This window comes from Lichenostomus cassidix, chromosome 1, assembly GCF_008360975.1.
Source record: "Lichenostomus cassidix isolate B80296 chromosome 1, HeHo_3.0, whole genome shotgun sequence".
In the NCBI taxonomy this organism is placed as follows: Eukaryota; Metazoa; Chordata; class Aves; order Passeriformes; family Meliphagidae; genus Lichenostomus; species Lichenostomus cassidix.
This window is the reverse complement of record NC_139479.1, coordinates 86492459-86506148: the sequence shown is the minus strand read 5'-3', so window position 1 is coordinate 86506148 and position 13690 is coordinate 86492459. Positions and strand designations below refer to the sequence as shown.

At 39.2% G+C, this 13690-nt stretch overlaps 1 protein-coding gene across 3 annotated transcripts in view; it reads left to right on the top strand.

The window, feature by feature from the left end:
• PRMT8 (protein arginine methyltransferase 8) overlaps positions 1-13690 on the top strand; it is a 56874-nt gene that overhangs the window by 22105 nt on the left and 21079 nt on the right. For all 3 annotated transcript variants that reach the window (XM_085067685.1, XM_085067678.1, XM_085067668.1), the window contains exons 3-4: positions 8469-8654; positions 11260-11415. In XM_085067685.1, the coding sequence (XP_084923811.1) occupies positions 8469-8654; positions 11260-11415 (342 nt within the window). The remainder of the gene's footprint in view (positions 1-8468; positions 8655-11259; positions 11416-13690) is intronic.

The following is a 13690-nucleotide window of genomic DNA, read 5'->3' as shown; positions in this document are numbered from 1 at the left end:
TTCATATATCTGTGCATCTTGATTTCTTTTGCTCTAGAAAGTTTTGGATGTAGCACTTTAAAGATAAGAGATCTGTCAAAACTCTCAAAACCCAGACATCTCAGAAGGAAAACCTGTTGCAGGAGAACATACAACATAGTTTATACCTACTGCCTGTTTTTTATGGATAATTGGCTGGAAGAGGAAAAGTATTCCATGGTGATCAGTTTAAGTGCTCCCTGGCTTTTATTGGCTATTTAAGGTATTAGGTGCACTTCAAATTTTGATAGAAGTTATACCAATTATGTAACGTATGACTGTTACAATCAATAACAATCTTAACTGTCATGGTTGACCTCAGTTATAAATTTTAAATTCCCATGACAATATCAGAATTTCACACAGCCAACACTGATAGGCTGGGGGTCACGCATTAAGGCACCTTCCTGTTTTTCACTACCAAGTCAGCTTATACCAAATGAATAAAGAATAGAATTAAATGAAATGAAATTCTCATCTTCTTTAGTCAGAAAAGGAGAGGCTTAAAATGGCAGGAAGGTAGGAAGGATTTTTTTTTTTCATCTTTTGGTTTTATTTGCCTTTCATGAATCCTTTAAGAGTGTCAGGATGCTCCAATGGAAAGCAGGGACTTGCAGTCTTACCATGTCAGACATAGCTGTGAATCTATATAAGCCCAAAAGCTTCAACCTGCAAGAGACACTGCCTTTGTGAAGCTGCTGATGTGTTGCTCTGTGGTCCACACACCAGAGCCAGCTTTTCAGACTGGATGCTGCAACAGGAGAAAGGCTGCTGTGACTTAAAACAACCAAAAAGCTCATGCTTCCTAGCAAGAAGGAACATTCAGAAGAACTGTGTTGGAAAGTATACTTTTCCTAGTGGTCCTAATGTATGATGTATGGTACTGGGTCAGGGAAAAGCTGAGAAGTTTGGAATGTCTCTCAGAAACACCTAGCCCTGGTGGTCTAGCCTGTATTTCTCAGCCTGCCAGATTTACTTACAGGCATCAATCTTGTGTCAAAATAAGCAGTATACTTGAATATATCCGCCTCTTCCATTCCCGATTACGGTGAAAAATGGAAAGAAAACCACAGGACATCTAGCCAGAGATCGTCACAGCTTTCTTTATTTATCCAAAGTTCTTCTCTATTTAATTCTTCAGCTTTCAGATTCTTGACTTACATGGCAGAGACCCTTAAACTACAACAAATCCATATGTTGCGTATGTGGAGGGAACAGCATGGTTATACATGGAGATCCGTTTCCACATTATTGATGGCAGTTAGATTAGTCTCAACCCCATGAAAAGAAGAATGAATTTAGCCATCTGCCAACTGCGGTTTCACTTTTGGTATTATCCACCAGAGGACAAGGCTTCTGAAACACAATCCCCCGCTGAGCTGAAGCTGTGAAACCCTGGCTGGGATAGAAGCAGGTCTGAGACTTCAGCCAGCACTTGAGAACCTCCTCACTGTGCAACTTGCCTCACTCCTAATGAGGCTCAAGGGGCTCCAAACAAACAGATGGGCAGCAGAGTCTAATGACAGACCATCTGCTCAACACCAGAGAGTACAGGTGAAAACACAAGGCATTTCTCCAGCTGTTCCTCCTAGCAGGGAGCTTGCAAACCAAGAAGGTGTTGCAATTATGCCTGTGATATTAAATCTAAAACAATAATAGGCATTAGAGCTATCAAATGCCAAAGACAATCAAAAGGAAACCTTCTCCTAAAGAATTGTGCCTCTCAGCACTTTTAAAATAATGCTTTGCTATCCTTCCATAACGTGCTTAGCAAAGAATAAATTTCAGTTAATGCTAATAGACTTCTCTCATATTTTCCTTTTGTTCTATGCTGAACTACAACTTTTCATGCCCTGCATGGGACCTTTTACTCTACATGCATTGCAAAATCTCCACCTTCATGGGAAGGAACACAAGTTCAATTAAATGTCAACATCTGTAACTTGTTGCTATTTTTTTTTCCCAACGGCACCATGCACTAAGCAGTCATGAGAGCAGATTGGATGAAAAGCATTTTAATTACATGCACTGGCACACAGAACAGTCTAGAACTGCTCACACATTTATAAATAATACAGATATTTAATATCACTCTTGTCCTTACATTTTGTCAACTCATTTCCTATAATCTCAGTCCTGTTCTGTTCCATGTGGTTTTAGAAGCTTTTCATCCCTGAGTGGCATGTCTTCATCTTCTTATAGTGTGCATTCTTTAATCTCATGAAAGCAGGGTCTGTTCTTATTGTGTGTACAAATCTATTAACCCAAATTTCTTACCTACTCCATAATTTGCTCTAGGCTGAGGTTTATAAACCTTGCCTGCATATATCTCCTGCACAGTGCAAATATAATTGTCTGCGTCTTAATATTATAGAATAATATGTGTGGAAAAGACCTCTGGAGGCCAACTAGGCCAGCACCCTGCTCAGATAAAAGATAGCTTTAAAGGCTGGTAAGGGATATTCTCAGCTGAGTTTTGCAATCTACACATTTGGAGACCCTACAGACCCCGTAAGCATTTGTTTCAGTGCTTAACCTCTATTAGGGAGAAGAATTACTCCTGTAGACCCAGGAATACTGGAAAGTGGAAATTTGATTGCTTATTTTGTGACCTTATTTTTTTTCTCCAAGAAAATTCTGGCTTTTACCCAACAGACAGTCCCCATTAAAAATCTTGACAATATGTGGTACCCTGAGTCAGATCCATAAAGGTATCACAGCACCTATCTTGCATTTACATATCTAAATTTCTTTTTAGCTTCTGGATAATAAGTTACAACTTTGCAAACCGTTGTGATCTTTACATTCCTTTTTGCTACTCAATGTTACTTCTGCTGCAGCCTAAGTATGCCCTCCACACCTTTATGGCACTGAAGACACGCTTGCATCTTTTACTTTTTGAGGATTTGGACATCTGAGGTATAACCTAGTTTCTTGTATGACTGATTAGTCTCAGTTGTTCTGGACAGAGGATTTATTCTAAATTCAGAATATGCATCAGTGTTTTCACTGTATCTTTATTATCACCATTACTTAGGGTTATGATGTAGCAGTTGTAATACACTCTAAGCTATGCTTGTTTGTATAAAGGACAGTGAATTTCCCACTGACAACAAATGGACAGGTTTGTCTGTGACAGGTTGATTTGGCATTTCAAACAGTCCATGTAGAAAGTTCAGAGCAGTGTTCCACTTTGAAGTGGCTGAGCTAGGGGTAGCCTCCAAGCAAGCAATTTTAAGAATCAGTTCTCTCTCCCAATTTTCTTACAGTCTGTCTGACTAGATTCAGTTTTAGAGTTTAGAGAGATTTGCACTTGCATTGAACTCATAGTTATGTGCAACTTAAAGCAGACTGAGCCTGATTTTCATCCAGCAGAAAGTAGAATTATAGCTGCTGAAGAATTGGCAATTTCATCCTGATTTTGGGACAACATAAAGCTTCCACTAAGCAAACATTCTTTACTGGTCTTCAAAGGTCCTAATGCCTGAAAGCACATACCTAATACAGGCATATATAATATTCTTGTTCCCAAGTACTTACATCTGCAGTTGAATCCTGGAGCTCCCTAATTTCCTGCCATTTTGCATTCCTTGTGAACTTCCCATCCTCAGAGTGAAAAGGTTTTCCCATGTGTAGAGGAGCTAACAAAGCCTTGTTTGCTGCAAGTATGTGCTCCTGATGCCCTCAACTCCCAGATTAGTTCTGAGCAATGCCTGGTCTTCTTCCTACACCTTCATTGCTGATCATCCAGTGTGGTTTGTCTGTAGGCTACACAATACATGTCTGACACAAGCCAGGTGGCTTAATAAACCTAGAGCAGGCAGGAAGCCTGACAGCTGAAATCCAGCTGCTTCAATTTTAGTGGATCAGCAAATCAGTTTTCCTTCTACCGAGTTACTGGTTTTCAAGAAATGTACAGAAATGTGGATGTGTTTCGTATTTCCACTCTTCTGTCAAGTTAGACTGGCTTCCACAAGCTCAAAAGTTATTAATGGGAGGCATAGGCAAGATACTTTAGAAGCTTCATTTCCTCATAAAATCAGGTTAAAACTTCTCTGATAATGGATTAGATTCTTTGCTCTATCCAAAGATCACTTAAGCCTTGGACAAAGACTTCAAAACAATGCAAGATAAAGGAGTCAAGGGAGGTTTTAACCTGCGTAATGACTGCCAGGAAGTTTCTGTGGAAGCCTAAATTTTGGCAGGAGGATATCAAATACCACTTCTATTTGGCTGTGCTTTTATATCTGCAGCAGGCAGAATCTGTATTGTTGGAATTGCTATGGTGATTGCATATCAGTTGATAATCTCTTGCACACTAAAGGTCTTGATTATTAAATTCAGGCCAATGAAAATGTTGTTAGGTATATTCTGTTCTAGTAGTTCTGACACAGAAAGCTATCTGGCTCAAAAAATTGACATTTAGATGTGATAAACCCTTTTGTTTAAAACGAAGATAATGCTGAGCTTGAATCATTTTAAACTGTAATTCCATTCCTAATTAGTTTCTTAAGGAAAAATTAAGCATTTCCCAGCAGAAGGTACAGTTAACCTCTTCAATGTCATAAAAATGCCATAAATAACTAAGAATTTGTCAAGAATAAAACACTGCCTCTTGAATAACAGTTTTGCAAGGATTGGAATTTTAACCTCCAGCCCGGTGTCTCCATAGTAATACCAAGAAAGAATTGAAATTCAAGTTTATTTTTACTCTACACATCACAGCTTTTGTCACAAATCTCCTAAAAAATGAATTGTGCATATTTCACCATCTTGTCTCTCTGTAGACAGATGGATATATCTAAAAGGCTCAAATTTTCAAAAATAGCCCATGATTTTTGAATACCTGGTTCTCTTTTGTATTTTGGGTGCTGTACACCCAGACAGCCTTGTCAGCCTGTGTTGGATTAGGTCCATTTTTCACAGAAATTCAACAGTTCAACACTTGATGCACATGGGCAACTCTGTACACCCCTAAGTCCCACTGAGACCTCACTGAGGTGCCTATATATGTTTTAGAAACCTACATCAAGATGTTGAGTCATGGGATTTTGAGAAAGAAAGAGGGCTACAAATCTTGTGTTTTGCAAAAATCCAAAGCTTTTGAAGAAACCAGTCCTGTGCTAGTACCTTTGATCACCTACGATGTACCAACCTTGTCCACAAAGAAAGAGGAAATAAACTTTATTTCATTTTTTAAAGTAGGAAAATATTTCCCTAATTTAATTTGATTTAAATGTTGAAATGGTACAGGGCAGTAGGACTTCAGTCCCAAAGCAATGATAGAAAAAGATTGCTTCTCAGATCCTTCAGACCCTCTACCTCTACCTTCAGTGGCAAATGGGAGATGGAAAAATAGAGGGCTGCATGTTTAGCACAGTGAAGAATGGATTCTGAAGCAGATGCTTCCATTGTTTCAGACTTTATCTGCATTAGCAGCAAGCCAGTGTTCTGGGATTGTATGTAGCTGGCCAGAATCCCCACACATGGTTTCTGCAGGGAGAGTTTTTTAGAGTCTTTACATTGATGTGAGGTTTGTCCCCAGCCCAGATGCTTTGCCTTTTCAGGTGTTATTCAAAAGATGAGTTGTTCCTCATGTAGGCTCTATATATATATCTGCTAAGCTTGTAAATCACATCAAGGATTCTTTTCAGTTCTGGAAAGAAGACAGGAAGTTGTCTTTCCTTAGCTTTTGTCTTAAAAGCATATTTTCTCCTAAAGCAGTTATACCATATCCCTAAAAGCATGGTTGTTTCTAGTTTACAGTCTCAGAGCTGTACACCTGAAGACTTTTTTGTTTCTGATACAAATGATAGCTTTCATTGCAATTCTTTATTCTCCAATTGTCCACTGTGTTTATGTTTTCCCCAGATATTTGTTGTCATAGGGCATAAGTCACTCTTGACTAAAATTGTTCATGGAGTCTACGGCAAGTTATTGGCAGAGGAACTTCCTGAGCCCCACTCACAAAATTATTCTTATAATTGGAATTCTTATAATATTCTTATAATATTCTTATAATATTCTTATAATATTCTTATAATATTCTTATAATATTCTTATAATTGGAACTGCAGAATTACAGTGCTACACAGAAATTTCAGCAGTAGGTCTTACAGATGCTGCAAAAAATTTACACCATTTTAACTCGGAAGGTCTGCATTGTGTTCATAAGCCTAAAACAGAAATGAAGCAGCTGATTTAAGGTCTCTGTGACAGATTGCTGCTGGCTGAGAAGATCACCACCCCTGTTCAGGTCTCTGTTTCCCCTTCTGCAGGAGGCTATGATATCCACACCACAGGATGGACAGTGCATGACCTGCTGGCATTCAGAGCCTAATGTTGTCACACAACCACCATCAACACATTTTACCATGGACTAAACTCTTTTCCTGTAGAAAATGCTCTCTGTTGTACAGCAAGCCATATTTAAATTTGTAGTTTGACAGCAACAGAAATGCTAGAACTCCCCCGGTTTCATTTACAAAAACTGATATAACTTCTCTCCAGAACATAGCTTTTGGCCTGTGATGTACTATCTTGTGTCTGGAGAACTTCCTGCCTAAGACAGGAACAGAATTAAGCATTATGTGACTGATCTACATATTTTTATTTTGTAATTTATATAAACTTATGTATTTCACTTGTAAAATGATGCAGGGGATAAGATTTAGGAGAAAAGTGTAAGACCTTGCGGAGCTCATATTACATTAAAACAAAATTTCAAACACCTACAGTTTAAATCTTTGTAATCCAGCAGACAAATACAGAAAGGACTACAGAGAAAGGTGACTGCAAAAATTATGTAGAGTGCATGCCAATGGAGGAAAAAGCAAAGATATAACCTCAAGTATGTCATTAAAAATAATGGGATTATATTTGAAAGAGTTGAATATTAAGAGCAACACTTTGACAGAATGAGTTATTGAGGTGTTACTGCTTGCAATGAACAGGCAATGAAGCAGTGTCTTAAGAGAAATTACTGCAGATGGACACTTGTGAAACTAGACCAGACAGAAATACAAATACCAATTGAGAACAAGTGTATTCTATGTGGGAGGTGAACCAGGTGAGGTGAACAGCGTGAGGTGATAGAATAAAAAAAGTAAGAAATAGAAAAGACTTAGAAATAAAGCACTATTGTATCTTTGGGGGTGAAAAGTGTTACAGGAACATAAACCACTAGTATTTATTTTTTAACAGATGGACCAAAGAAATCATCAAAAGATGACACATATAAATCTTCAAATGAACAAGGGTAGAAAATGTGGGGGCTTTTTTTCTTTTTTTTTTTTTAATTGAAGCAAACTGAACTAGGCTAATTGATGCTATTCAGAGACAGTACAAGGGATTGATATCTCACAGTACCAAGCTATAGACGACAGCATGATCTTTATGAAAGCAGTGAGGAGAAGCTCAGACAACTCTTGTCCCCACTGGGAAACTACTGAGTCTTTAAAAAAATAAAATACAAGAGGATTTTATATATTTTAAGTGGGATTAACCTTAATATATGAAGTTGTTGACCCATGATTTGCAGGTGACTTAGTGCATAGGTGAAGCTGTAGCACACTGCTCAGTCTTTCTCAGTTTTCAGCATTTTGCTTCATGTTAAGGACTCAAGATGTAAATACACACATGGGCCAGACCTCATATTTGAAAAACATTCTATCCTCTGTCTTGCATCCTACAGGTATCAAATCTGAGCCAAGGGGCTGTGAGCAGTCTGTGTCTATTGGAATGTTGGTATTGGAGATGGAATGTGCAAAAAACAATCAAGTGCTGGGGGCCATGGGGTGTTGGTAACACATAACTCCTGCATCTCCCTGCAACAGGAAACTACATTAAGGGCCCACATATGCCACACAGCTCCCTACAGTGCTCTCTGGACATGCTGAGGAGACTTTCAGATAGCATCAGGGACTTTTAGATACTTCTCAGACCTAGTTCATCAGTACAGACAGGTACCTTACCTGGTAATTAAGAATCAATTGTGAATCCTGTCCTTTTTGGCAACACTGTGTCTGGAATCCTTTGATTTTGAGCTCTGCTTTGCAGGGGAACTATTTATTACAGCCTGCTTCTCACAAAGCTGTTTGACAGAATGGGACACTAATGGAAAAAAATGTAGCTCTTTACTGCCTTGTGTAAATGTCTGCAGTAACCTACTGTAGCCAACACTGATAATTTGCCATTACTCTGCATTAATTTAGGTATCTGCTGAGAAACATTAAGGAAAAATCCATTAAGAAAATTTTCCAAGACATCAAATAAGTTAAAGTCCAGAAACAGAAGGCATAAGTTTCACTTATGACACACCAGGTGTCTTTGGACTTGTTATCTACTAGAAACTTACAGTAATATCACTAACACTAATATCGCTATGCTAGACGTAGAGAGAAATGTTTTCTTGTAATGATGTCTCTTAACAATATTCCTTGTTCTCCTAGGTTTGCCCTGTCCCATCCCAACCTCCACAGCCTACTGTTGTTCCAAAGCCAGTTCAATCTGTCATCCATGCTCCATTACAACCAAGCTGCCCAGGCCGAGGCAAGATGGCAAAGCTCATCAATCCAGAAGAGATGACATCCAGAGATTATTACTTTGATTCCTATGCTCACTTTGGAATTCATGAGGTAATACTTATTTTTATTTCAGCAACTCTTAAATAACTAACAATATAGTAGTAATAATAATAATAATTTCTTTGATTTATTACTTACTTATCTGTATCCCACTTGCTCATGATTATATTCCTCTGCCTTTCCTCAGATAATTGTATAATCTGGTTAAGTGCCAAAGATATCACCCACTTCTCTAGAGACCTGTACTCAAAACCTCTGTCCCACTTAGATCCTTACATATGAGCTCTCTGCAGACCTTATTGTAGATTTCTGTGCAGTGCTGAACTTCATGAGTGCATCAATGCAGTGCATTGCAAACCAGCCCAGCCACAACCTGATTGATGGACATTCCCTGATTGCACAGTTAGGGATTTTGTTCTCTTGCGTGTTTTAGCACAGACATTAGCAGAGCAGCTACTCAGCTGACATGAGAAGCCAAGGAATTTCTGGACTCCTGGCATGTTACTGGAATGCACAGGCTGCATTGATGGGAACATTAAGCCAAATCGCCTCCATTAAATACCCTCCTGGAAAGAATTTGAAATACTTGATGGACCATTTACTATCAAAAAGTTGACTATAGACCAGTTCTAAAGAAGTCACTGATATCTTGCCCTGTTGATATTTTCGTGACGCAAGAGGATGTGATCTTTAAGAGCAGGATGCAAAAAAGCAAATGTGAAATGATTCAGTGCACCCCTCACAAACAGCATAAGAAACAGTATCTATTTCCATTAGTTCTAGTAGTTGTTTGTGGGGTGTACACATAAAAGTAATTGTTTGTGGGGTGTACACAATTACATTCTAGTAATTGTTTGTGGGGTGTACACATAAAAGTAAGGTTTCTATCTGCCAGCAATATCTTGTCAGTGTAGCACTCAGAAATTCAGTCCAAGAATGGAAGAAGATAGAGAAACAATTGAGTGGGAAGGAGACCTAAGAGAAATTTTGAAGACACATCAGAGACCTTAAATCAAAACAACCTCCTGATGGAAGCATACAGGCATGTAGATCTCAAGGAGTGCAGGTAGCTTCTTGCTGAGGCTGGGAAGTTGGAGGTTTCCTCCTCACCTGCAGGAAGTGTGCACTGGTAAAGGATGCATGCCAACAAGTAAAGGAGCTGCTAGAGGAGGGAGTCCCTTTGAGGACTGAGGTCTGCTAGGAAAAGATGGAATCCACCTGAAAAAACAGGCCAAAAGGCATCAGTATGGACTCCTGGGGAGGTACCACTGGTGACTGGCCTCCTGATGGACTTTGTCCTGCTCATTACAACATTTTGAGAGTAACAGTTCTGTCAGTTTTCAGTCCACTGCACTGACCATTTATGTAGTCCATACTTTATCCATTTTCCAATGAGGATGTTATGGGAAACAGTTCTGAAAATCTTGTTAAAATCAGGATAAAAAACATCCACTCCTCTTCCCTCATCCACATTATTTTGCCACAGAAAGATACCAGGTGGTCAGTCATCTTCAAATCCATGCTGAACACTCCCAGTCACCATCTTGTCCTTAATATGTTTGGAAACTGTTTCTACGAGGATGTAATCACACCTTTCCAGTGGTGATGGACTGTTCTTTGCCTGATAACAAACTTGCTTTTTGATGATAAAAGTAGCCTTTTGTTCATCTGCAGTTACTGAGTACACACAGTGTCCTGCCAGGACAGGTAAGTAAGCAGCTGATAACAATCCAGTTCACTCCTGCCCCGGACTGCTGGGCAGGGAACAGAAACTTTTCATCCCCAAATGGAAAAACTCATTTTTCTGCTTGCTTAAGCTATGAAATTAGGCAGTAGTGTAAGCAAAGCTTCAGCCTTCTAGACATAACAGAAGCATTTTCTGAAAATTAAAGTGGGTATTGAATGGTCTAAACTTAAAATTGGCACCTGGGTCTTGACCTGGGTCTTCTTCATTGACATAGTTTGACTGATGCATGTACAACTGAAAACAAGGTATCAATGGAATTAAATGCATCTACTGCTGCTATCAGTGCATCAAAAATCAGCACCTAACAGTGACAACTTCAACTAGTGATACAGTGGTCTAGATTATACATTAATATCTTCTGGAAACTGGTCGGATAAATGAGTGGCCAGACGAGCAGTGAGGGAGGACCTTACAGTACAGGATTTCTAAGCCCTGCTATGGACTTGTGTCTCAGGTTGGGCAAGGCTGTCAAGCCTGCTGTCTTGTAATGATTTATGGAACAATTTATTTTGTGTTCAAGGGGGAACCTCAGAAGGTCAGCTCTCCACTGAGGCTCTGGGTTGTTCATGATTTAGGAGGAAAGGAAAGTTTGGATTTCTGTATGGCTATTTCTGTGTCTGTTCCCAAAGCAGTGCTGTGGTTAGATTACATTCTGGTTGTCGGCTGTAACAGTGAAATAATAGCAGAAGAAAAATTGTACAAGGGACATCATGCTGCTTCTTAATAATTCAGCTCTAAGTAGCTGGCATTCTACAGTTGCTTTGATGTGTGCACCCCAAAGTACTTGAGAAATCTTTCATGTTGTGTATTAATAATGCTTAAATGACAGCAAGGGAATGCATTCAGCAGCAGCGTGGAATGCATATGAGCACTTCAAATAGTGACACAATGCTTTTATTTTCATCACAGGAAATGTTAAAAGATGAAGTGCGCACATTAACCTATAGAAACTCAATGTATCACAATAAACATGTTTTTAAAGATAAGATTGTCCTCGATGTTGGAAGTGGCACGGGAATCCTCTCCATGTTTGCTGCTAAGGCAGGAGCCAAGAAGGTATATGGGGTAAGAAGACTTTCTCTCACATTTTGAATTTGTTTGTGCATTTTGCCTGAGAATTTGGCTTCACCTTTTCTTACTTGTCTTCATTTGAAATTCTTTTCTCTAAGTTCATTTATGGTTTGGTTTATAGTGACTTCAGTGGAACTCTGTTGTATTCTATGACTTGCACTGGTATGCCTTTTCCAAACTGAGATGTAATGTTTTTTCATGTGTGGAACCTTTGGTGATCTGGTGCATATCCACATTTTTTCTCGGCTGAAAAAAGATGTTAAAGAGACTCACTCCTACTCAGAGGGGTTAAGGGAACTATCTTGCTTTTTTAAACTTTCAAGGTCTGCAATTTTGTAGTCTTGGAAACAAATTTCTTTAATACACTTTTCCCTGCATATTACAACTCAGCAAATTGTGCAAGAAAGCATGTGCATGTTTTCTGTGCCAACAATAACACTTTTCAGAGGCAGAAGGAAATTATTACCTTAAATACATTGAACTTTAGGAGCACGAATGTGCTGTTCTCTGCAGAGAAGTCATTACGGAGAGCATAGATTTGCTTACTAAGTATACTCAAACTTATTTGTACTGACTCTGAAATGACAAATGCAATTTCTTTTTGCTTTGGACTTCTGTTTGCCCTGAAGACACAATGCAAAGGGGAAATAGATCCTATTTCTCTGTGTACTTCTCTATAACAAAATTGTTTACTAAAACTTAATTGGGTACATCTGTGCTTCTGAAGACACTGATGTCACTAAGTACCCAAACTGTGTGTCTTTATTACTGGTAATGATACATGAAATGCCATTTCAATTCTCAGGCTTATATTTTCAAAATCCAGTGTTACTTCTGAGTATATCATCTGAATATTGGTCTGGAGCACTCCACTATAGAATCAAAAGGTGCTGGAAAAGTTTCAGAGTTTAAGCCTGAGATTGGCAGCTAGAATGTATTTTTTTGTAAATCTAGTATTATTTATTAATAAGATTTATTACCTCAAAGCCTCAGGGAGGATAAAGCCACAGCTTTCTGTGATGCAGGAGTGCAGATCTCTTGCAAAGATGTTGCAGTGCTCTAGAAGTAAAAGCATATACAAAATGATGATGCTGTGCTCCCACCTTCCTATCGCTCAGATCCCTGGCCATATGGTCTTCCTCCCTTCCTTGTGCTGGCACTGATGCTTATCTGATTCTACACTGAGCCAGCTCACTGGCAGAAAATTCATCAAGTAAATGAAAAGTAAATACTTTTCCACATGTTTGGGGGGGGTGTTGTGGTTTGTTGTTTTTTTTTTTTCCTTTGCACTGCTTTGCAGTTCAGGCTTTACCTCAGGCCCTTATAAAGCTCAGTGACCCAGCAGTGTCAGCTCACCCATGGACTGTTTGGTGCTGAAGCTGGTGGGTGTGCTATCCATGGAACTTAGCTCTCAGAGGAACTCCCTTAGGTGTGAAACTCTTCTGCTAAAGCCAAAGAATTTCAACCTTCTCGTCAGATGAGCTGTCTCACCATGAACCCTGTACACAGCAAGCTGCACAGTAGATTTGTGTTGGACAAGCAGCTGTTTCAGAGATCTAGCAGTAGCAATCTTATAGTCAAATTCAGACTTTATGGCCATATTGGCAAAGAGTGCCAATGGAAACTCTGAGTGTTCCATTTAAAAAGCAAACATTTGCCATCAGTTATTACATAGAGCCGTGATGTTCCAGTTTCTTCCCTGCAGTTAGATGTGATTTTTCAAATAGCAAGATGTGGGAACTGTTGACAAATGCAGTGTTGGGTTCTTGACAACAGAAATCACTCTCCTCTTACTCACTCCTTCCCTCTTCGGGTTCAAATTCATCCTCTACTCTGTCTGGTTCTTCTTATCCCTTCTTATTCACTGTTGGAATTTATTCCTTGCCACTACCTAAGCCAACTGCTAGAATTACCTCTGGGTCTTCAAGAGATGTAAATCATAGAATCATTAACTTAAAGCTGTATCAAGTTGCCCAAGGACATGTCCAGTCCAATTTGGAAAATCTCCAAGGATAGAGACTCTAAATCCTCTCTCAGCACCTATTCCAGGCCTACAATCAGCAGGAATTTCCCTTGCCACAGCTCGTGATTACTGACTTTTGTCTTGTCCCTGTGCATTTCAGAAAAGTTTGACTTTTCTTTCTCTGTAAGCCATTTTGGGATGCTTTTAGATAGTTATTGGATTGAGGGGGGATCTCTTCTGGGACACACAACCAGCCCCCTCATTTTCTCTTCTTTCTTCATGTGGTCTGAGCCCTAACTCTTGTGC